The 26,488-nt window shown below is 42.5% G+C and overlaps 1 protein-coding gene across 1 annotated transcript in view; it reads left to right on the top strand.

The window, feature by feature from the left end:
* Positions 1–26,488, top strand: part of LOC124556400 — a 720,172-nt gene that overhangs the window by 402,915 nt on the left and 290,769 nt on the right. The window contains exon 4 of the mRNA XM_047130362.1: positions 2,466–2,704. Within this exon, the coding sequence (XP_046986318.1) occupies positions 2,466–2,704 (239 nt within the window). The remainder of the gene's footprint in view (positions 1–2,465; positions 2,705–26,488) is intronic.

The following is a 26,488-nucleotide window of genomic DNA, read 5'->3' on the forward strand; positions in this document are numbered from 1 at the left end:
TACCATCACGCCCGGTGATACGCCAGTATGGCGATGACGAATACACGCTTCCAATGTGGTGCGGCGACGCGGTTCCTTCCGTCCCTTTACGACTAACCTGCACCTACCTGTGAACATTGTCTAAGCATATCATCAGTAGGGAAGCCGAGCGAAACCTACTGTACTTCGACGTGAACCAGGCTGCAATTAAAGTCACTAATCTACGTTTCGGGAGAAAGTTTTCACATGAAATGAAAGGTTGAAAATTTTGTCCTCAATTAATATATTCTGAAACTTAGGTGAACAAGTATCACTGCCAAGCCCGTGCTAGTCTTAACACAGTCAGTCACAATCGCTTTCACTCACGTTATCAAGTTTATGGTGTTGCATTTCCCGAAAACGTAATAGCTACAAAAATACTGATTGCTTTTGATTGATAATTCTCGCCAAATATTAAGTCTGTCGTTACCAAATGCAGTTACAGTTTTTAGCCACCGACCTGCTCAATACGCCACGCGGAATATATGTCTTTCCTCGTCATAAAATTCACTTAAAAATTCCGAAATTTCTACACGCCCATCGGAATAATTATGCCGTTACTTTACCACACTTTTGATGTATGAAACACTGCTAGATCGGGCAATTTATCGTTTCCATCGGATCTACTACTATACACGACCGAACTGTTTCATCGCTAAGCTCCCACTGTCCTCTAGAATACTCTAAGTCGTCTCTACCAGTAGAGAAAGGCGCGCGAAGAATATTGCTTTACCATTGGTCAGTTTACTCAACAGCCAATAGCAAAGCAACATTCTCCCGCATCTGTCCGCGCTTTTCATCAAGAACCAATCGCAAAATAGTAAACCTAACGACTGCACTTTTTAAAGAACGTTATTATCTATTATGCTGAAGTTTTGTTTATGCATAAAGTTATTTACTATTGTTATTTACACCTGAATTAACTTTCCCTTTACCATAAACTTACTTTAAAAATATATTCTACAAAATTCCCTTTTGTCCACATCCATACTTCTTCGAAATGTTCCCACACTAAATCCCACTACATAACTCGTTCAACAATTATCTTCATATTAACCTTAAACCACACTCACGCACCATTCATACTGCTAAAACACATTTATAACATTTTACTTACACAAAAAGACATAATAACATTTTATAAAAATATTAGAACAGTTTATGAAAAACATTCTATTACTTTAGTGCACTCTAGTGGGCACAATCGAAACTAAATCACAGTCCCCTATCCAATACTGTCAATACTGTCCTCTATCGGCTGATATATAAACTACGTGCGCATCCAGTCTCGCGTCACCATCAGTCACTATCCAGCTCTGAGACACATCTCCCACTTAACCGCCTCCAAGGCAGGATCGGTATACGGCGCTACGCCTCAGTGCGTTCACCGCGATGTCGCCAAACACGGATGCGAGCATCATGATGCTGTAAACAGAACCTGGATTCATCCGAAAAAATGACGTTTTGCTATTCGTGCACCCAGGTTCGTCGTTGAGTACACCATCGCAGGCGCTCGTATCTGTGATGCAGTGTCAAGGGTAACCGCAGGCGTCGTCTCCGAGCTGATAGTCCATGATGCTGCAAACGTCGTCGAACTGTTCTTGCAGATGGTTGTCGTCTTGCAAACGTCCCCATCTGTTGACTCAGGGATCGAGACGTGGCTGCACGATCCGTTACAGCCATGGGGATAAGATGCCTGTCATCTCGACTGCTAGTGATATGAGGCCGTTGGGATCCAGCACGGCGTTCCGTATTACCCTGCTGAACCCACCGATTCCACATACTGCTAACAGTAATTGGATCTCGACCAACGCGAGCAGCAGTGTCGCGATACGATAAACCGCAATCGCGATAGGCTACAATCCGACCTTTATCAAAGTCGGAAACGTGATGGTACGCATTTCTCCGAGGCATCACAACAACGTTTCACCAGGCAACGTCGGTCAACTGCTGTTTGTGTATGAGAAATCGGTTGGAAACTTTCCTCATGTCGGCACGTTGTAGGTGTCGGCACCGGCGCGAACCTTGTGTGAATGCTCTGAAAAGCTAATCATTTGCATATAACAGCATCTTCTTCCTGTCGGTTAAATTTTGCGTCTGTAGCACGTCATCTTCGTGGTGTAGCAATTTTAATGGCTGGTAGTGTAGATTTTAGAAACGAAGACACTGGTGTCGGTTAAGAGTTTTTTTTTTTTTACAGAGATAAGTGTCAATAGCGCAAGTTATGGATACTTATCTTTGCTTGTTTTATGAACATGATAACTTTTTAACGATACTACTCAAGAGTGAAGTATCGAGATTTTTCCTCGGATACCGTCTCCCAACTGTGTTTCGCTTGTCAAAAATTAAAAAGTTTTCCAGCCAAAGACGCGCGAGAAATAATATTTTTAGTTGACATGCTTTAGCGATGTATTTCAAGGTGACTATGTGTTGATGTTTGGTCGCAGGGCAACCAGGAGACGGTGTTCCACAGCGTGCCGCGCGGGGAGAGCCAGAGCGAGCTGCAGCAGGCCCAGGCGCGGCTCGAGGCGGCCAGCGAGGCGGAGCGCTCGGCGCAGGCCGGCGGCGGCGGCGAGGACGACCAGGAGCAGGAGCAGCCGCCGCCCGCCTCCGCGCTGACGCGCCGCCGAGCGCTCGTGCCGCCCAAGCTCATCACCGACTCCGTCGACGACCGCCGCCTGTCCGCGTGAGTAGCCTTAATCGTATACACTGAAGTGACGAAACTCCAGGGATACCTCGTGTCGAGCTTCCTTTTGCTCGGAGTAGTGCAATAACTTGACGTGGCATAAACTCAACCAGTCGTCGGAAGTCCCATGCAGAAATCTTGAGCATGCTGCCTGTGTAGCCATCCATAATCACAAAAGTTTTGCCGGTGTAGGATTTTGTGCACGAACTGACCTTTCGAATATGCCCCATGAATGTTAGATGGAATTCATCTGGATGGCCCAGATCATTAGCACGAACTCTCCAGAATGTTTTTCAGACCAGTCGCGACAACTGTGGGCCCGTGACATGGAGCATTGTCGTCCTTAAGAATTCCATTATTGCATGAATGGCTGCAAATGGTCTCCAAGTAACCGAACATATCCGGGACCCTGTCCATTCCACGTGAATACAACCCATAAATATTTTATTTTTATCTGTTATTGCTTTTGCCGGCCGGTGTGGCCGTGCGGTTAAAGGCGCTTCAGTCTGGAACCGCGTGACCGCTACGGTCGCAGTTTCGAATCCTACCTCGGGCATGGATGTGTGTGATGTCCTTAGGTTAGTTAGGTTTAATTAGTTCTAAGTTCTAGGCGACTGCTGACCTCAGAAGTTAAGTCGCATAGTGCTCAGAACCATTTGAACCATTTTTGTTATTGCTTTTATGTTGTAATTTCGTGTACTGTCACGTTCCATGACCTTGGAGATTTGCTCCTCAATTTGGTCCTACGAAACTTGACGTGTAAATAAAATAAATAACCACTATGGAGACATCACCAGCTTGCACAGTGCCTTGTTGACAACTTGAATCCATGGCTTCGTGGGGTCTGCACCACACTCGAACCGTGGCATCAGCACTTACCAACTGCAATCGGGACGCTTCTCCGGAGCCACGGCCGGCCGGAGTGACCGCGCGGTTCTAGGCGCTTCAGTCTGGAACCGCGCGACCGCTACGGTCGCAGGTTCGAATCCTGCCTCGGGCATGGATGTGTGGGATGTCCGTAGGTTAGTTAGGTTTAAGTAGTTCTAAGTTCTAGCGGACTGATGACCACAGAAGTTAAGTCCCATAGTGCTCAGAGCCATTTGATTTGAGGAGGCCACGGTTTTCAAGTCGTCTGAGGTCCAGCCAATACGGTCATGAACTCAGGAGAGGCGCTGAGGGCGAAGTGCTGTTAACAAAGGCACGCCCATCGGTCGTCTGCTGCCGTATTCGATTAACGCCAGATTTTGCCACATTGTCCTAACGGATACGTTCGTCGTACGTTCCACATTGATTTCCGCGGTTATTTGAGGCAATGTTGCTTTTCTGTTAGCGCTGAGAACTCTACACAAACGCCGCTGCTCTCGGTCGTTAAGTGAGGATCGTCAGCCACTGCGTTCTCCGTCGTGAGAGTAATGCCTGGAATTTGGTATTTTGGGCATACACTTGAGACTATAGATCTCAGAAAATTGAAGCCCCTAACGATTTCCAAAACGGAATGTCCCATGTGACCCTGCGACAAGCTCCAACTACCATTCCGCTTTCAGTGTACGTTAAACCTCGTCGTGCGGTCATAATCAAGTCTGAAACCTTTCCACACAAATCATCTGAGTACCAATAGCAGGTCCGTCAATGCACTGCCCTTTCCTACCTTGTGTACGCAATACTAGTGGCATCTATGTCCTTACATATCACTATCTCATGACTCTTGACACTTTAGTGGGCACCGTCATGAGACAAATCAGCGTCGTGTGTGCCTGTTTGCTACACATAGGTCGAATAATAGACGAAGATAAATTTTATCATGCGGATTTTCAGAAATTGCTGGTATCGCCCGCCTCTCACGCTGATACAATTTATATTTTCACATTACTTGTTTCAAGTCTTCATCAGATGGTACTGGACTAACAAGAATTTCACACTGCACTCGATTTTCGTTATCTTTTTTATATTTATGGTACGTCAGATTCATATCTCAAATGTCAATCGTTCGAAGTCATCAGTCAAAGATTCTTGAAAAAAAAAATCTTTGAAGTTTTCCGAGCCTTTTGTTAACTTACCGCAAGGTCGATTTTTCAATAGACAGCTTGGCGCTTCGGTAAGATCCGGAACTGCCGTGTTGGGTACCTGGGTCCGATTCCCAGCAGATGATAATTTTTAAACAAAGGTTCATGTTCTGTGAGCACTTCCGTAAAGCGTAAAATGCACAAAAATGGGGAAAAAATCAGTAGCACTCGAGACTCGTAATAGTTGGATTGTTGGTTCGAGTGTCTTTAGGGCTATAAAATTTCTCCTTCAATTCGAATACCTACTTCATTTAAACAAAAATTCATTAACCCGTACCTACTCTCTTTTATGAAAAATGGGCGTCCTCTTATTTCTAATTACATGTGGCACACTAAAAAGTCCAGTTTTCATGCCAAACATAAATTCCTACTTACCAATCTTTATGAAAGATTGTTAATAACGACTGTTTAAATTTTAAAAAATTACCAGTTAATTTTTTTCATCATTATGTAGTTTACATTTCATAGAAATGATCGTAAAAGACGTATTTTCCGGTGTCGACAAAATAAGCTGTCATCTTCAGAAGCCTACAGACTGACGGATATTATAAATCTTTAACAGTCAAAAACGGATATGAAGTAAACCTGCTACAAAAACATTAGAATAATAAAACCAACAAGAATATAAATTCCTCTATACCCAATAAACATAGCCTTGCTGTAAACAAATACACTACAGCCGCATTTCTAGGTGATATTTCATAGCGTATAGCTACTTTATTTAAAAATAATATTACATCACTGTGTCCTTTACCACCAACAACGCCAACAAGTTGCTCTCCATACATCATGAAGAACCTCCAACTGACAAATTTCTCAAATCTGGAGTGCATAAAATACAATGTAACACATATCCGAGTTTTTATATAGGACAGACAGTGAGATCATTTACGATGATGCTTTCGTCCGCACTTTTTCAACAAAGACAGCGAGAATCTATTTAAGTCAACTTCAGCTGAACATTTCAAAATACATAAACACACCTTTCCTCCCCCATCCTTGTTTAACATGGAAATATTGTATATAGTTGACAAGGGCTACAAAATGAAACTTTTAGAAGAACTTCAGATACATAAAGATTCCCACCGAAATTCAAAAGATTCGCTGAATGATCAACTTGCAGTAAGAAACAGACACTATTCTGACTGCATATCACCTCTTATGAAATGTGAAAATTAGCCCATCATTTTATATATATTTGAACTATGGGCGATGCTTTTTTCAAATGTGTTGTATATAACATCTTTATATACCTTAGTTACTCTTTTATATGCTCCTTGCTGTGAGCACAATAGCGTGACATATACATAGATATGATACGGTTACTGTAAACTGTCAATCTGTGTTCACAATAATCATGTACAATATGTACATTTCTGAATATACCATGGCCTTATGTTTCTATGCAAAATAGACTGACATTCAGGAGTAAACCAGTACTAAGTAAGTTTCTGTAATATACTTCTTATACTTCATATGCATGTATACTCAAGTCCTAAGGATTTATAATATCCCTAATGTTGTAGACTTCTGAAGATAACAAATTAATTTGTCGTAACAGACAAAGTGTAATAAAAATTCGTTTATCACTGACGACTGAATTTTATTCTCAAAAAGATACGTATTTGTTTAAAAGTTTACATCGTGTGGAAATCAAACCCAGCCGCCTTCATGGTAAGCGAGAGTTCTACCACATAACCACGCTGTCTATCGAAAGATCAGATATACTTTAATGTAGGCCTGTTAAAGACACTCAGAAAACTACAAAGTTGATTTTCTCGTAAATTTTTCAGAGTTGCATCGAGCAGCTGTAGGTAATTGATACTTGTGTTCTGAACTTCACGTGCCACAAATATAAAAAAATTACCAAAATCCGACTGCCCTGTCTTCTCCTTGTAAGTCATCTTAGGTAGCAATGTGTAGAATTATTTGACTCAAGGGATTACTCCTGGTTCACAACTTTAGAGAACACAGTTTACGATCACCCATTACGTTAATTACACAACACTACAGACACATTGCCGCCGCAGGAACCAGCCACACGTCCTTAAACCTCTGATTTGTTTATATGCTTTTCTCAATTCGGTTCATAATTGAATTTTACTCGGATACGCCTTTCTTGAAGCTAAAATACGAATATGACAGCAAACTGTGTGTACTGAGACGTACTCTACTCTCCTCTGTATAGTTTTCTCAAAAACTTTCGAAAACCCTGATAGGAAAGGAATTTGTCTATTTTATGTATTTCCTCCATTTTCTGACATGGTTTCTTTGACGACTGTTTCATCAAACCATTCGAAAGAACTGCTGCATTAAAAGAAGTGTGTAATAAATAAAACTTTTATCCAGTATGAATGTGAAACACTACAACTGGGAGGAATAAAAGTTTTCAGGAATGACTGCAGGCGGTCGCCATCCGTGAGGGTAAGATTTCAAGTTGCGTAACGATTCATCATCAGGCTCTACAGTCCTTAGTGATAGTTCATAGCCCTGTGGGTACTCTCCTGTAGCGTTATCTGATTCCTGCGATGTACAATTAACGCAACGCAATTGGAAAACATTAACAATTTCTCGGATTTATGAAACACGAATAATCGTATAGAATCAAATAACTCTACACAACCACTCCCACAGTTCTATGAACGATCACTAAGAACTACATCATATGATGATGAGTAGCTAGGCGACATGACACAGGCAGTGGAAGTATATAAATTCTACCATCATGATTGGCGACTGCCTGGAGTCATTCCTGAAAATATTTATTCATCACAGTCGCTGTGATCAACATCCATAATGGATAAGAGTTTCATATATTACGAGTATACCTGCCGCGCGGGGTAGCCGCGCGGTCAATGGCGTCTTGTCACGGTCCGCGTGGCTCCCTCCGTCGGAGGTTCGAATCCTCTCTCGGGTATTGGTGTGTGTGTTGTCCTTAGCGTAAGTTAGTTAGATTAAGTAGTGCGTAAGCTTAGGGGCCAATGACCTCAGCAGTTTGGTCCCATAAGACCTCACCACAAATTTCCAATTTTCCATTATACACTTCCTTTAGATGCAAGTCATTTCGATTGGTTTAATACACTGAAGAGCCGAAGAATCTGATACACCTGCCTAATATCGTGTAGGGCTCCAGCAAGCACGCAGAAGTGCCGCAGCATGCCGTGGCATAGACTCGACTAATGTCTGAAGTAGTATTGGAGGGAATTGACACCGTGAATCATGCAGGGCTGTCCATAGATCCTTAAGAGTACGAGGAGGTGAAGATCTCTTCTGAACAGCACGTTCCTAAGCACCCCAGATATGATCAATAAGGCTCATGTCTGGTAAGTAGCCGCGAGGGATTAGCCGAGCGGTCTAGGGCGCTGCAGTCATGGACTGTGCGGCTGGTCACGGCGGAGGTTCGAGTCCTCCCTCGGGCATGGGTGTGTGTGTTTGTCCTTAGGATAATTTAGGTTAAGTAGTGTGTAAGCTTAGGGACTGATGACCTTAGCAGTTGAGTCCCATAAGATTTCACACACATTTGAACATTTGAACATCTGGTAAGTATTTAAACTCAGAAGAGTGTTGCTGAAGCCATTATGTACCAGCTCTTGACGTGTGGGTTGTCGCGTTGTCGTGCTGGAATTGACCAGTTTCGTCGGAGTGCTCAATGGACATGAATGGATGCAGGTGATCAGACAGAATGCTTGTGTACGTGTCACCTGTCAGAGTAGTATCTAGACGTGTCAGGGGTCCCATATCACTCCAACTGCACGCGCTCCACACCATTACAGAGCCTCCACCAGCTTGAACAGTCCCCTGCTGACATGCAGGGTCCAAGGATTCATGATGCTGTCTTCATACCTGTACACGTCTATCCGCTAGATACAATTTGAAACGAGACTCGTCCGACCACGCAACATGTTTCCAGTCATCAACAGTCCAATGTCGGTGTTGTGTGGCCCAGCCGAGATGTAAAGCTTTGTGTCTTGCAGTCATCAAGGATACACAAGAGGGCCTTCGGCTCCGAAAGCCCATTTCAATGATGTTTCGTTGAATGGTTCACACGCTGACACTTGCTGTTGGCCCAGCCTTGAAAACTACAGCAATTTGGTGGAAGGGTTGCACTAGTGTCACGTTAAACGATTCTCGTCAATCGTCGTTGGTCTCGTTGTTGCAGGATCTTTTTTCGGCCGCAGCGATGTCGGAGATTTGATGTTTTACAGGATTCCTGACATACACGGTACACTCGTGAAATGGTCGTACGGGAGATCCCCACTTCATCGCTATCTCGGAGATGCTGCGTCCTATCGCTCGTGCGCCGACTATAACACATATTCAAACTCACTTAAATCATGATAACCTGCCATTGCAGTAGCAGTAACCGATGTAACAACTGCGACAGACGCTTGTTGTCTTATATAGGCATTGCCGACCGCAGCGCCGTATTCTGCCTGTTTACATATCTCGGTATTTGAATATACATGTCCATACCAGTTTCTCTGGCGCTTCAGTGTAAAACACTAGTTAAAAAAACCTGTCATAAAAGTGAGAAATACATAAAGTAGACAGTTACTGGCCAATTTCTTTGGTACCAATGGTTTTGATAGTTTTTGAGATATCCATGTACAGTACATTACAGTACACATAATATCCTGTCACTCCCGCTTTCTGGCTTTAGAAAAACATTAAACAAAGAAAAGGCAACTTATTGTTCTGTTTGTAGGCACTATTAAGGGCTGAAAGAGGCTGGGGACTAGGTATTTCCTTCCGGTTAAAAAAAGCGTTTCATTGTGACAATCACAAACTTGGAGCAGTATTGGACGAAGAAAACAGCTCATCAATGGTTCACTTCGTTTTTGGAAACTAGCGGTGGTCCTCCAGTAAAAATACATAGGGAATAAAGTGGAATCTGACTTGTGTCATCAAAAGTGGTATGTGCCACTGGGTTCTGTCCAGAGACAATTGCCTTTTTTGACATACACTATCTGATTAATACTATCCGGATACGCCTTTCTGATGCGGAACTGGTCATTAGAGGTCTCTAGACGCGGGTCTGCCAGTATAAAAGGAGGTGGGTGTATTGTATTGTTAGTAAAGAATCAGTAAAATCAGAATGGGTCGGTCAGGAAAGCTCAGTGACTCCGAACGTGGACCAACGTAACAAATCCATCGGGCACGTTGCAGTGCTTCTAAAGCAGCCAGGGTCGACTGTTGGTGACATGATTGTGACGTGTAAAAGCAAAGGAACATCCACAGCTAAATCGAGACCAGGCATACTGTGTGTGCTGATGGACGAGGACGGTCGAGCATTGTGGAGGGTGGTTGTAAAAAGTCGCATGAAATCAGAGGAAGCTATCATTAGTGAATTCCTAAGTGCTAACAGCAGTCCAACTAGCACAATGGCTGTGTGCAGGGAGTTAAAAAGAATGGGTGGAATGACCGAGCAGCTCCTCATTAGCCACACATGCTGTAGTCAATGCTAAGCGATGCTTGAGGTGCCCTACAAAGCGACGTCAGGGGACAATGGATGACTGGGATCGAGTGATTTGGAGTGATGATTCACGCTATATGCTATGGCAGTCTGATAGGAGGGTTTGGGTTTGGCGAATGCCAGAAAATCTTCACTTGCCATCGTGTGTAATGTCTGCAATGAAATACAGAGAAGGCAGTGTTACGCAATGGGGGTGTTTTTGGTGGTTAGACCCATTTTTGGGCTTAAGGAAACGCTAATTGCGGAAAGCTATGAAAGCATTTTACAGACTTGTGTGTGAAGTTCAGTAGCGGACTATTTCTGAGGTGACCGTTGTTTGTGTCAGCTTGACAATGCATCTGTCAGGCATTGGCTTGCGGAAAATAACATTCCTAAACTGACTGACCTTCCAACAGTTCCTATAGTAACGCAATGCGACACTTCCGGAATTAGTTGAACGTTGCTTTCGTTCCAGACTCCATCGTTCAACATCACTACGTTCTCTGGTTTTGGCTCCTGAGCTAGAATGGGTGACATTGCTCCACAGACATTCAGACACCACATAGAAAGAGTCCTCGGCAGAGTTCAAGCCGCCATAATGGCGAAGGGTGGACACACTACATTCTGATATCCACTAACACCTGCCCAGACTCTCCTAATAAGGTAGCATATGTTAGTGATCTGACACTGAACGTGACACATGAATCAAAACTCTTCCGCTTTGGAGATGATACAGTTTTATTCTGAAAGACATGCAACGTAATGTAAATCATGAAGCTAATAAGCAAGTACGTTACACGAGCACCTGGCTTTCGGAGAAAAGATTATCGCTTGACAAAATTTAATACATATAAACCGCGCAACACAAAGGATAACTTTTTAGAAACACCGTAAATGTCTCCCATTGTAAAGCCTAAGATTGAAATTTGGTTCAGAGGTGCATACAGCCTTTCTCAATAATGGTGCAAAGGCTGTCACCCTAGGGCTCGGCGACGCTTTAAACAACAAGGTGTCGTCACTTGCGAAAAAATGGCCACAGCTCATAAGTTAGTGTGGGTTATTAAAGTCACATTGGCACCAAATTTCACCACAATTTTCCCCAACGCCAACGTGGACGTGTCACACGACTGGAAGGACGTCACACCCCCTCTCACCCAAACATTTAACCCCTGCTCTTGACGCCTCTGCGGTGGAGGTCACAACCACGACCCCATCGTTGCATCACTCGGTTTTTTTATAGGTGGCCGAGGAAAACATTTCAGACACACCACCACTCAGAATCGACTCGTAAAGGCCTCATGGGATGGCATAAAGGGCGTCAATGGAACTGTCGTGGGCTAGAACGACAGTGCAACAGGACGACATGAGCAACAGGACGACGGTCTTGATGATCTTTGACACCACTGACACCTTCCAGACGATTCAACCCTTCTGTAGGGCATCGTCGGCCTGCATCCCACTGATCGTAATTGCACCCTGTTGGAGTGCGGCACGACTGCAGTTTTTGTTGTAATGTAAAGAGTGGAACCACTAGGAATCGTTCAGAACCATTCAGTGAAATGTGAACCTGCTCCGAAGCAGAATAGAATGTTTATGCTTTTTCAGTCCTCCTGTTTCGCGTCGTCCTGTTTCGCACCCTCCTGTGCTATGATCACTGGGGGAGATCCCACCCCCCTCCCATTAGGCAACACCTTCGGTGCCACCCACATACCTTTGTACTTTAAAAATGTTCCTATACAGATACAGCCATTCACTGATCCCTATGCACTGGCATGACAGGTATCCCTTTAGACAACCCTTAGATTTCTCATGCGGCCAGTAGGTCCTAGTTCGGCGACATAGTGCCAGTCAGCTGAGGTGTGTCAAATGATTTCCGCTTTGAATAATGTGGTTAGTTATCTTCCTTGCCTGAAATTAGACAGTATATTATGGGTCAGTGGATAAATCTCTGTCCTTAAAAACCACATATGTACGTCAAATGTACTCTGTTGCCCTAGTAATCGCTTCATGTATATCCTACGTGCCTGATCCGTTAAGGAGGGTCCTACAGTTTTCCACTCGGCAGCGGAGATTGAGAAACCAGCGTCCAGAATCGTCACAGAATCGTCTCAGCCTCTGACATAAGCTTTCCTCTCGGCTCCAAACCAGACGACCTCTGTCTTTTCTAGGAACAACGCTGCAAAATGCGGGCCTGTCTCTGCTGCTACGTCAAGGCAGTCGGCAATAATGGCCGCCATGTGGCTCCAGAAGTCGACCCACTGTCCGTATAATAGTTACCTTGATGTCAACAAGTTCATTTCCTGACTCAAGGTACTTGATTTGGCTGTACAGTCCCAAAAAGCCAACTGGACACTTTCTTTGTCCTCTAGGGCGCTAGTAGCGTGGGCCCCTGGGATCCTGAACTGCGTTGCATATGGCCTTCCTGAACCCATCGTTTCCATATTCACATAAAAGTTATGGGTTTCCAACCAACGCGAATAGCAACATCGTGAAAAGGTAATCTGTAGTCTCAACAGGCCACGATCCTACAGTTGCCGAATTCCTCTGCTTGCTGCAAGACGTTAGTTTTTTCCCATGAAATGTAACACGACCTTCTCACATTCAGATGCGATTTCCGAAATGTAAACCTACTGCCTAATCATTCCAAATGCAAGGTGTAAAAAACTACGTACACAAATTGTAGAGTGTTTAGAGGAGATAAAAGGAAACAATTTTTTGTCTGGGAATAATATCAGAATTGTGCTGTTTCTTCACTAGGGGTCCATGACAGTTTTAACGATACTAGTGTTCAGAGTCGGCGATGACTTCCGTGTGATGAATATTGTTCTAGAGATGTTATTGAAAATGTCGAACGTTTACATTAATGTACAACTGGCAGCTGCGTGCTGATGATTGTCTGACACTTGCAAAACAAAAAGGTGTTCCAAGAACAGTGGCTGCAACTTCAGATAAACGGGCAACCACCTTTTCTTGAGTGTGATAAACAGGAAACAGGCAACCACCTCTTCTCGAGTGTGTATGTGATCATCCACTAAACGCTTCATCTCTCACAATAAAAGGAAATTCGTAGGAGGTCAGCAACATCTCTAAAACAGTAGTCGTCTAACGGCAAACTGAAGACCGCCTCTGAATATCTCTAGTGTAAACATTTTCATCGACCCCAAGTGGGGAAACGGTGCATAAAAAAGTGTTTCTTTGTATCTTCTATAAATAATATTTAAATTTTTACACGTAACTTCTTACATCCAATATAAAGAACGTGAATGGCGTTACTTCTTCCTACTTCGTACTTTTACACTGAAATGCTAATCATTTGCTTATCCAAGCACGTAGTACAATTCATGCCAGTTGCACGTCGCCTTTATGGTGTGTTAATTTTAATTATCAGCAGTTTATTACGCCCTACAGCTTCTACAACTTTTTTTGAATATTATTTTGCACCCACAGTCCTGCAATGCTTTATAAACAAAAAAATGTTCCGCCTCGATTCTTTTCTACAATCCCTATTTCGGCTGTTATGTCATTCTCAAGTAATAACTCACTATGATGCGTGTCGCTGCACATTAATTATTATTAAGACAACATCGTCTTCGTGTCAACCTCAATTACATATTTCACGTCATATGCCTAACAAAATATGTCTCTTCATCATCTATACATCTACCACTGGACCTTTAACACTAGTAAAATGTCACACGAGGTGTATGTAAAAGCCGGCCGCTTTGGCCGAGCGGTTCTAGGCGCTTCGGTCTGGAACCGCGCTGCTGCTACGGTCGCAGGTTCTAATCCTGCCTCGGGCATGGATGTGTGTGATGTCCTTAGGTTAGTTAGATTTAAGTAGTTCTAAGTCTAGGGAACTGATGACCTCAGATTTCAAGTCCCATAGTGCTTAGAGCCATTTGAACCACTTTTTGTATGTAAAAAAACAAGAGTTCAGTTGTTACTTGTATTCGATAGGGGCGTTCCATAAATAATGCAGCACATTTTTTTTCTGAAGACAGGTCGGTTTTATTCAGGATTCAAATACACCATATTTTCCACTCTTTTCTCTACAAAACCCTATTTTTCAACAGAGTCTCCGCTAAATATGACGGCCGTGCACCACCTTACTAGGAGGGCCTATATGTCCGCATGGTACCACTCTACTGGTCGACGTTGGAGAAAATTAGTGCATCAGTAACGTCCCCATCATCCAAGCACTGCTTTCCGAGGGATGTATCCTTCATTGAGCCAAACAGATAGAAGTAGGAAGGTGCGAGATCCGGGCTGTAATGTGGACAAGGAAGAACATGCTTTTCAGTAACCCAACTGGTGGACGAGTGTGGCAGCACTACCATTAGAGACGTACAGTTGTGCACCGAGGTGTTTGATTGTGATCCGTCGATGACCTAGAATCCTGTGTGCGGCCGGCCGGCACGAGGGAGATCGGACAGGTTTGCGCGATCTTGATGCGATCACGACAGACGCCTCGCCCAAACACTCACCCTGCTGTTGCTCACTGCCAGGTCACCGTAGACATTCTGCAAGCGCCTATGAATATCTGCGATGCTCTTGTTTCCCGTCAAAAGCACATCAGTGACAGCTCTTTGCTTGGAACGCGCCTCAATTCCAGACGTCATTTTGAATGCTACACGTAGCGCCGCCACCTATCGGAACGTCATGAAACAATAGGTGCTGAAACGGGAATATTGCACGATGTCCCATAACAAACTCCACATTTTTTCATCCTAAACTGGATGATGAAAAAACGTGTTTTTTACTTAATGAACTCCCCTCTATAACTCCCTCCATCGCCAGGTTCACTACTACCGAATGCTGTAGCTAGAGGTGTACATGTTCCGCTTTTAACCCGCCCATGCTTGCCCGGTGGCCAGGCGGGCAGGCCGCCGCGCGTTGTCAACAGAACGGGCAGGCTGCTTCACTCACAGCGAAGCCAAGCACAACCCAACCCGGGCAGGCTGCGGGAAACTTGCTTGCCTGCCTATATTACTGCCGAGCTGCGCTACGCAGCCGTTTAGTCTGCGCGCTTCATTGTCGTACTATGAACGTTAATTGAAAGTTTTTATTTTACCTGAGCACCAAAAGACAAACCCTAACATTATATATATATATTAATTTCAGGTCAAAAAATATTGGGTTTTATTTGTACATTCTTCCTTTACGCGTATATTTCGGGCTTATTATCTGTATAAATAAAATGAATTGCCAAATGCGTTGATAAGCGTAAAACTCGAGAACGGCTGGGCCAATTCGGCAAATTTTTTTTTTTTTGCTGTGTTCGTAATTCTCAGGACAAGGTTTTTATGAAATAAAATTTTTCGAAAATCGACCGAAAAATTGGAAAATTTGAGAAAAACTGAAAGTGTGTTTTCATTGTGTCCGTGTGTTTGTATTGCATACAATCTTGATGAAATTTTGCACGCTATACATTGAAACCAAGAGGAAGGTCACAGTCTACTTAAAATTTCGTAGGATGCATAGCAGAGGTTACTTTACCTAACGGAATTCGACAAATTGAACGTTTTTATTCCGATCTTGATGAAATTTGGCATACTTGATATTCAAAGCAGGATGAAGGGCGCTGTCTGCTTAAAATTCTGAATGGTACATGGCAGAGGGTACTTTACTTACACACTTCTACACCAACCTACAGTTTTATTCCGATCTTGAAGAAATTTTGCACACTTGAGCATCAAGAGGAACATTACTGTCTACACAATATTTCGGACAGTGCATGGAAAAGAGTACCTTACAAAAGATTTTGACATCGTTTGCGGGTTACCATGAAATCCTTCTCCCTCTATACTGCTAAATGGTCTCAGGTCCTTAGCACACATTTCGACGCCCTTTTCGGCCACTAAATCTTTGTCCTCTTTCAAGATATTTACGGAGTGAAGGAACTGCTTGTCAAATTTGCACACATGTCGTAACATACTCGAGGCTCCTAAATAAGTACTTAAGAGCTTTTTACATAGTTTGCATTGAGACACACCTACCGATTTATTTGAAGCGGCCTCATAAACACAAGAAAACGTTTCCTATGGGGCACTTGTGCTCTGTTTCGTTACCAGCATGTATTCGCCAGTTGTCAATTTTTTTTCAATCTCACTAAAAGTCCGACCTATTCATTGTGCTGCCCCCACCGTTGCGATAAATGTACTGCGGGCTAACTACCTGGCTACTCTAGTCACGGTAACTTGACAGCGCAACCTGTTGTCAGGCGTAGCAAGCTGAGCGGGTCCCGTGAAGCTTGGCAGGCCTGCGGGAACCCAGGTAGCCCAGGCTTGCTTGCGGGAGCCCAAGTCGCTCGCAATACCCACTATGCCGCAGTACATGCGTACTCTTGTGTTTACGTCGCGGCAAGCTGACCTGCATGAATGGTTGCAGAGGAGCTAGGGGCAAGCAGGCTGCAATGGGAATTTGTACACCTCTGGCTGTAGCAGAGGCCCACCTGAACTTTATACTGGTAAGTGTTTTCCATAGACATCTATCTCACCTCTTTCTCAGCAGTTTTTGATTTTGTACTTCATCTGTCCTCTTAATTTTTAACATTCTTCCATAGCGACACGTTTCAAATGATTCCGGTTTCTTCCTCATTTTCTCTTGATTTTCGTCCATGCACTTTCCATTCTCGTATGCTGTGGTCCGGACGTACACTTTCAGGAACTTTCTCCTCAGTTCCTTATCAATATCTGACGTCTAAAGAGCTGAAGAAAGCTCTCTTCGCATGTAGCAACGTACAGTGAAACTACTGCTTCCCTTACTTCGATCGTCTTCGTAATCTTGCTTTTTTCTACACACGATCACTTCGGTATCATTCGCGATAATAATGAAGTGGCTATCCTTCTTGGTACACATCGCCTTTCCTCTGTTTACCTTTAAGAGATATTTTGTGCTGACCATATTGTCCACTCCTTTCTAGAGGTATATCGTCTGTGAACTTAGCACTGAACATATGTTCTTATTAAGCTTCTATTCCAATATCCAAATTTTCTTTCATTTCTTATTGCTTCTATACCGTTCAAGTTGAAGAACGATAACAGGAGTAGAGACGAAGTTGATACGTAAAGTGTACAGAAACCAGATGGCTGTTATAAGAGTCGAATGGCTTGGAAGGGAAGCAGTGGTTGAGAAAGAAGTTAGACAGGTTTGTAGCCTCTCCTCGCTGTTACTAAATCTGCACATTGAGGAAGTAGTAAAGGAAACAAAAAAAATGGAGAACAAATTTAAGTTTAGGGAGGAGAAATAAAACCTATGAAGTTGCCCGATGACATTTTAATTCTGTTAAAGACAGCAAAGGACTTGGAAGGCATCGGGTGAATGCATTGGATAATGTCTTGACAGGAGGATATAAGATGTATATCAACAAAAGCAAAAGAAGGGTAAAGGAAGGTAGTGGAGTTAAATGACGTGATGTTGAGGGAATTAGATAAGGAAATGAGGCACTAAACCACATAAAAATTTGAAGAAATTTAAATTCAGGGAGAAGGAAAAATAACCTCGAGGGATGCCAATGACGTAATTCTGTGGATGAATTTTGGTATTTGGGCAATAAAATAACTTGATGGCCAAAATATGGAGGATATACAAGTTAGATTGGCAATGGCAACAAAAACCTTTCTGATAAAGAGAAATTTGGTATCGAGCTTAATTTTAAGTTTTAGGAAGTCTTTTCTGAAAGAATTTGTCTGGAGTGTAGCCTTCTACAGAACTGAAACGTGGAGGATAAGCATTTCGGATAAGAGGGCAATAGAAGCTTGTGAAATATGGTGCTACATAAAAATGCAGAAGATTAGATGGGTAGATAAAGTAACTAATGAAGTACTGAATAGAATTAGGGAGAAAAGAAATTTGTAGCATAACTTCACTAAAAGAAGGGATCAATTGATAGTTCACATTTTGAGACATGAAGGAATCAACCGTTTAGTACTGAAGAGTGGAAGGAAGTGTGTGAGAGGGTGGGGCGGGGGGTGGGGGAGGTAGAAAGAGAGAGAGAGAGAGAGAGAGAGAGAGAGAGAGAGAGATTGTGTGTGTGTAAAAACTGTAGAGGGAGATCAAGGGACAAATACAGTAAGCAGGTTTAGATAACTGCAGGTTGGGAGTAGTTACTCGGAGGTGAAGACGCATGCAAAGGATAGGGCAGCGTGGAGAACGTCATCAGATCAGTTTTCGGACTTAAGACCATAACAACAACACTCCTTCCGTTCACTCTTCTTAACAGGAATTTGTCTTTCTTGACCTTCCACTGTTATTACTTCACCTCGGGTTTTGTAGGTGGTGTAGAATATCAGCATTTTTCTGTACTTAAGTCTCAGCTTTCTAAGCATTGTGAATATGTTATTCCATATTTTTGAAAGCTCTTTCTGTGTCCGCAAATGCTAGGACCTTTCCCTGATTTTTCTTCAGTCTGCCTGCCATTACCAGACGCAGTGTCGGAATTGCTTCTCTGGTCTCTTTTCTTCTAACTGAAATCATTATCATGTTTCTCCAGTAAACCTGATATACGAAAACAATATCATTTATCCTGTGTTCCTATGTAAAAAAAATGGCAGTGTAACAATTTCACAAAACTGAGAAATCGAAGGGAGCTTTGAATACTTCTGTGCCCCTGCCTAATTAAGGATGAAAGAGCGACAAGATCGCATGAGTACCGCGCATCGAATTAGTGTACCCCGTGAGTCGAAAAAACTTAGAGAATAGATTAATAAAAAATAGACAAAAGTTAAAGTGGTGTTTTAATGTTTCAGGTGTTCTACGTAGTGTCTCCCCACTGGAATACAACGCACAGAACGTTCATATAGTCATGTGAAATTATCAGAAAGTCTTTCTGTGGGATGTTGTGCAAGTCGCTGTCACATTGCCTTGAATGTCGGTTATGTCGCAAAAACGTTGACCCTTCTTGTGAATTTGTGCACTTGGTCGTTCTGTGACAGGTTCGTATAGATACCACCATGTGTCGTCACTCATGACGATTTTTACTAGAAGACAATTGTCCGCATTTTGCATTTCAATCAAGTCGCGGCAGGAGTTGGTTTGTTTGGGAGTCTACGTATGTGGGAAAAACTTGGCACTTCCCTTCTTCGAAATATTATGGAGAATGTCATGAACACTTGATTTAGAGATATTGCTCCACTGCGATTCGTGACAACGACACTGACACATTGCTACCACACGCCCACTACATCAGTCTCGGAACTTTTTGCATGGGCAGTGTATGTCGTCGTTATCGTTCATAGGCCCTTCGACAGTTACAGTGTACCTTATAAAATGTCCGAACTTTTATTTTGTTGTATCTAGGTGGTCTGTAGTGAAAAATCCAAGTTTTTGACCTCATGAACCTTGTGCTAACATGGTGTAAGCCGAAAAGCCGCGATATGGCCATTTTTATACAGTTGGCGCTGGTCGGTTGCAATTGTGCACCTCATACTCGTCAAGACACACAGCTTCACATGAACAGAACAGTACTTAAATTAAGAAAAAACCTTCAAAAGGGGAAGGTTTTAGTAGTATCATTAAAAGGATAATAGCAGTTGTATTTAATGGTCAACGCTGAACATCAATAGCCGCTCCACCCTCCTCCTCTACCCGCAATGGGATGCTCAGTTCTCCTAAGGCTGCATAAAAGTTTCAAAAATCGTATACTTTTCGTGGTAGGTGCTTTTAAATGTGAAGGTTAAACAATTACAAGAACATCTCCCCGAACCTCATACAATATCATTTCTTACCAACGAAATGTATTCAGAAAATTGTGATCACTACGAATAAAATAACATGTCATAGAACACAGAAACGCACAAAAAGTTAGTCTGTTTACCTCTTTCGTAAATACTGCTAGTCAAAGGGAGCAGTAGCTTCCACCTCAGCGACCATGTCGTCGGTTAGAGTTTCTCTTTTTCATAATTCCTCTCAGTACCCTCCTTGTTGAGGCCCTGTATAGGTTAATTCTCGCATGCATAGCATCAACAATGTTTGCCAACGGCAGGGGACCAGAGTCTTGTTTCGAAGCTGCGGTCCCCCGTTTCGTACAGTTGCAAGAAATAACTGTCATTGAGGAGTCTGGAGCAGCATTTTCGTTGTTGTTATGGATATCACTCTTTCTTTTGCTAGCGCCGAGCCTCTTACCGGTGGAATCTTTACGTTACCCAGCAATGCCTGGACTTGTAGGTAGATACGAGGAAAATGGTAGGGGAGAGTTTTGAAACTGGAGCGTAGTGTATCTGTGAACACATGTTTCCTGGTCGGTGTATCAATCTAGTGACCGATTTTAGAATCACATGAAGGAATACGCACCAGGAGACCATCATAAGCAGTTCCCAGTATTTTTATTGTTGTTAGACATGTGGTTGTGTTTTTTGCCGCATTTGTAAATATTTTGAGTTCTACACATTGAAGTATTGCATAACATATTGAAGCTATTCTCAAGATGCTGTTAAGTGTTCAGATGCAGAATTTTATGGTAAATAAAATTCTACAGTATACTTCGTCAGTAGTGAACAATTTTTTACTTCGAAACGGAAGAAATTCTTTCGATATAGAACATGTTATATTCACAAATTAAGTGGGCTTCTTTAAACTCTTAACCGGTCTTGAAAATGGAATTATGTCACTTTCCAATAGCTCCTATTTCAAAATGTATTTGATTTTTAACTGGTGTTTGATAATACTTCTACTTAATTTTGCGGTCATTTACAGATTGCTCGTGTGTAACAGAGTAAAAATGTAACAGACGATTACATACGGTATTGTCAAGATTTCCTCGAGAGCAACGCTTTAAAATTTCAGGAGAACTGACTTGTGACACAACATTTACATTTAATGGCGTGCTGCGTTTCTTACCTTGTGTTGCACAGCGTCGTTGGCTTAGCTGCTGCCGTGAGTCGTCGGATCTGTAAATCTATCAAAATCCTATACAGTGCCCCGCTGATACTATATCAGCAAACTTGCCATACGTTTTCGTGAAGCGAAAAACGTTTTCAACCTACTCTGCTTTTGATGACTAAGCAAGAATTTAACTATATTGGCTCTCTTCGTTCTCCGCTCAAGAGATTTATGAAAAGAATTCAGCCAGCTCTTGCCTGTTCACACCAATATATCTTCTTTCCCTGTCGTCACGTCCAAGAGGGATGCCCTCTGACCACACTCGACGACGTTTCAAGGGAAAGTGCCTGTCACACTGGGTAGTTGTGCGTCTCCTCAGCCTAGCTTCCCTTCCCTCTACGGTAGGGTTGGACACTGAATGGAACAGCCAATGGCAGTCGCTCTTTCATTTCTAGTAGCCATGCGTGCCCAATAGCCAATGCCTTAATAAGTACAGTGTCGTATAATTGACTGGCTGGCTTTCAAGTGAACAGTCATGCCTGTTACCCCATTTATTAATACTCCGTCATCCATACAGGTTGTAAGTTACTTCCTCAAGCGCCGCTCACATATACACTGTTCTTCCCCCAGTTCGCCGACCGAAGTGGCCGTGCGGTTAAAGGCGCTGCAGTCTGGAACCGCAAGACCGCTACGGTCGCAGGTTCGAATCCTGCCTCGGGCATGGATGTTTGTGATGTCTTTAGGTTAGTTAGGTTTAACTAGTTCTAAGTTCTAGGGGACTAATGACCTCAGCAGTTGCGTCCCATAGTGCTCAGAGCCATTTGAACCATTTTTTCCCCCAGTTCTCTGCCATGCCTATCACCTGCGCTTGACCTTGACTAAGCTGCGGTTCTGCAGTTCATTGTGTGACAGTGTGGCTAACTAAAACTGGCTTCCTCTCCAGTGATGCTTCCGCCCTGTTTCTACCTAACTTAAACATGCAAATTTACGCAAGGGAGTTATTCTCGTCACTCTCGATGCAACGTTTATTAAATCCCAAACAAGTGAAATATACACACAAGGACGTGCCCCATGTTGCAAAACCAGTGTCTTGCTACACTATAAACGACACATCAAACTGAGGCACCCGACATATAAGATGTCCAAAATCCCGACGCCTTACAAAGTGATGTTAGAGGACTATGGCACTTTACACCTTGATTTCCGTTATGACAAGAATAAACCTTAAATAAAATGTACTGATTCCTTCATGCTACTCAGAACTTCTTTTCGCTCCGTTTGGAGGTTACAGTCACTAACAAACTTGCGTAATAAAGTAGAAAATAGTTGAAATTTGCCACCATTCCATTCGATATACACGCCTGTTGAAGGGCAAAAGTAAGCAGAACACGATATAATAGTTGTAATACACGCTACACGAACTAAAACTGACAAACGACGATTTACTAAGAAATATGTATGCGCAACACTCAAAGGTTCCCTAACTTATAACTACCGAAAATTAGCCAAAAATTGTTCAAATGGCTATGAGCACTATGGGACTTAACATCTGAGGTCATCAGTACCCTAGAACTTAGAACTACTTAAACATAACTACACTAAGAACATCACACACATCCATGCCCGAAACAGGATTCGAACCTGCGACCGTAGCGGTATCGCGGTTCCAGACTGAAGCGCCTAGAACCGCTCAGCCACAACGGCCGGCATTCGCAAAAATGTACGTTTACACACATGGACACTATTGCTAATATTAAACAGAATATAAATGCAGGTTACAACTGATGCTATAGCAGAAAATATGTTTTTTCGCGAAACTCATCCTTCGAAAATACACAGTATATCGCAACACATGCTCTAGTTTTGATACAATCAACACGAAAAGCATGTTCCGATTTTACATGAAGCTTTAGGATGTAGGTTTTCGGAGCGAACTTATATGACACATATAACTTCATTCAAACACAAAAGAAACACCATGCGTATTTCGGATTTATAAAATTTTCCATGGAGGAAACGCTGCGAAGTTTCTGTTTTGAGCTGTTGTCACGGCACATATCAGAGAGAACATAACAATGCTGTTGTAAACAAATTACGCAAATCATTGGCCGCGCTTTCCGTTGAAAACCCAACTTCACATGCCACGGTCAGAAACGCGTGAGTCACCAGTTTGAATATCCTTTTTTGTACTCTACGACGAGATTAAGTTTTGCGCATATCTCACAAGCGGTGGCAAATGCGAATCAATAACTGGTTTGTTTCATATGGTATCTGTGGGAGCAGATCGAGTCTGAATCTTCTGTTTCTTCGAAACCCGTTAAATTTTCAGAGGCGCTACGGTCGCAGGTTCGAATCCTGCCTCGGGCATGGATGTGTGTTATGTCATTAGATTAGTTAGGTTTAAGTGCTTCTAAGTTCTACGGGAACTGATGACCTCAGAAGTTAAGTCCCATAGTGCTCAGAGTCATTTGAACCATTTTTCCAGAGAAAAAGGATTTTTGATTCGTTGTGCAAAGCAGCCTGCGATTCTCGGAATATGTTTTGCCATTTCTGACACACCCTGTGTATTTTACGTAGTTGGTTTCGTTGGTAGTACTTTTAGTCTGTGCAGCGAGCTGACATCATCAAGAAACCATCGTGTAACGCTAAAAGATCCAAAGCTGACAACAACTTCTATCTTTTTCTGAACATAAGCAAAGTCACTGGAAATAATAAACCCTCTAATAGGAAGGGGTATGTACATAGAGCGATCTGAACTAAAATTGTCTGATATCATTGCTGGGGAGGCCAGAGGAGATTTATTGATGGAGCTTATGATCTTTCGTTCCACCAATTCTTGAATATTTTTGGTGATTCTTGGGCCCTCCTAGAATGCCATTCCCTGACGAGGTAGGAAACATTAAGACAAGCACTTCGCTGTTTTTGACGCATTTATGCAGCCGTCAACTTCAATGATAGGCACTTAACAAAAACAAGCGCATCACAGATACACTATTTCTTAAAATTTTTCTTTTACTATTCTTTTTTCTTATAATATGCAATTTACATAATGTTCATAATGAAAACGTACGTAGCTGCAGTTTTATACGGAGAGGTATCGACAGTCTTCATTCACATTTACAACAGGAGAATAAAACAGCAGAAATTTGAGAGTGGAGAGTGAAGGGGAATATGGAAAATACGATGCTGGCACAACACCCTGTACTACCACACTGCATTACAAATATCGGAGTACACATTCTATGTAGACAGTGCTCTATTTACATCATACTTCATCAATCCTGGGGTACTGCTGTTCAGTATCCCGGATTGGCATACAGTAGTTTAAATCATCGTCCAGCCATCAACATTTACTTTTTTAAACGGAGCTGCTGTAGATTTCATCTATTATCCTTGATCACTCGAAACCAGGAATCCGTCTGTAAAGACTCCGATGTCGATGGGATGATAGACTCTAAGCTTGCTTTCAAACTTACGTATGGCGGACACGTATAGACATAGAGGAACGAAGCGGAAATGGTTTCGAAATGCAACATTCCATCGCATGTCTCCATATTTCTGATGTTTCTGGCGTTTTGTTGGATTTTGTAGCTGGAACTTTATCTTATGCGGTCATGTTGCGTTGTCAAGGCAGTGTCAGGGATCAGTAGCAAGATGTAACGAGATACTCAGACCTAATGGTAGAATATAAGTTGAAGAACTATGTAATCCTTTATCTTATGCCAGAACTCTGCTAATTTGTCATATAATTCTGCGGTAACTTACCCAGTCCACTAAATGATAAATCCAAATTAAATGGGGAATAATTTGTTCAAACTGTCAGAACTGTAAGGTTCTCAAGTTTATTTTTCATAGAATTATTAAGATCACCTATCTTGTTCACCATCTCCTCTCCTCCATTGGAGAAATTTTCATCCCTGTAAATATTGCTGAAAATCGTTAGCAGTTCGTCGGAATGTGTTTAGTAACACTTTGCCATATTTGCCAAGTTTGAGCCTCAACAGTTAACCATGCATCACAACATACAGAAACTAGTGAGACGAAAAATCTGTGGGGAGAAGTGTTGTGAGCAGGGCTGCGTTTAACTGCCTGTCCACGACAAGGTCATTAGGGAATACCAGAGAATATAAGCAGTACTTACTGCGTCATAAGAACAAGAGATGGTATGTACGTACGTCAAGGTGGCTGTCATTAGGGGTGACAGACTTTTGTCAGCGCGATTTGTGGTTGGGAACGAAGAAGGTTAGGGTTTAACATCTCGTCGATCTCAAGGTCAGTTGAGATGGAATTCAGTCCCAGTGGACGAGGATTGGACGGTAAACCCATGGCGGTTTTTTTAAAAGGCCTGCATTCAATTAAAGAAATCGCTGTAATCCTACATCAGGATGTCCCGGTGGAGGTTTGTAGCCAGATCCTTCTCAACACAAGTTCCGTGTGTTGGCTGTTCGACATTTGTCCTCTTCGCAGTATTACAAAGAAAAATACTAGTTAGTTTCTGTTTCCGTTCCCGGAAAAAGTCACAGTATACTGGTAAGTTACGTAATTAGACAAAGCAACCGTTTTGGAGAAGTAGTGATCATATTAAATGTGCAAATGAAATAATTTGGCTCGTAAACAGGGTTATCCAGGAGAAATGGTCAATATTCACAGATATTACAGGTTCGATCATTTGAAGGAAAAAACTTCGTGTGGACATATACCCCATTACAAATGGTTTCCGAGATAGAAAATATTTAATGTACATTGTTCTTTAGTTCCTGTATTATTTGATACATTATCAGATTATACGTGTACAAATGTATCACAGTTAGTAAAAGTTACAACATGGGTCTTACGAAGTGTCAATTGATAAATGTATATTTTTAGCATATTCATGTGCAATCATTTTTGTACATTGTTGTTCAGTTCACAATAAATGTTTGACTATCCCACCATCAATTTCAACGCATTTGTGCACTCTGGGGAGAATATATTGTGTTGCTTGTCTGAATACCTCTACACGTTCCCTAATGGGGGCAGCAGTGTCCATGATACGATCAAGCACTTCATCTCGCGTATTCACCTTTCGTTTGTACACTTCAGACGTCATCCTACCACATAAACAAAAATTTAATGGCGTAAGGTTTGGCCTTCTTGGCGGGCAGATAACTGTAGAACCACGACCTTGATATGTTCCCTCACTTCTGGTAAAATGTGGAGGGGCTCCGTCATGATGGAAGTATATGTAGTCCGCGTGGCCGAAGGAACTTCCTCAAAGTGCTCAACAAACTAATTTTCAAAACACTTCAAGTAATTTTGTACCGTAATTCGCTCTTCTAAAATGTCTGGACCAATCAACATGTTACCAATCATGCCTCACCAAACTTTGATCATAAACGAACTTGGAAATTGGTTTGCACTGTAGCGTGAGGGTTTTCCTGTGACCATCGATGGTTGTTACGAATACTGTAG

Source organism: Schistocerca americana, chromosome X (assembly GCF_021461395.2).
Source record: "Schistocerca americana isolate TAMUIC-IGC-003095 chromosome X, iqSchAmer2.1, whole genome shotgun sequence".
Taxonomy (NCBI): Eukaryota; Metazoa; Arthropoda; class Insecta; order Orthoptera; family Acrididae; genus Schistocerca; species Schistocerca americana.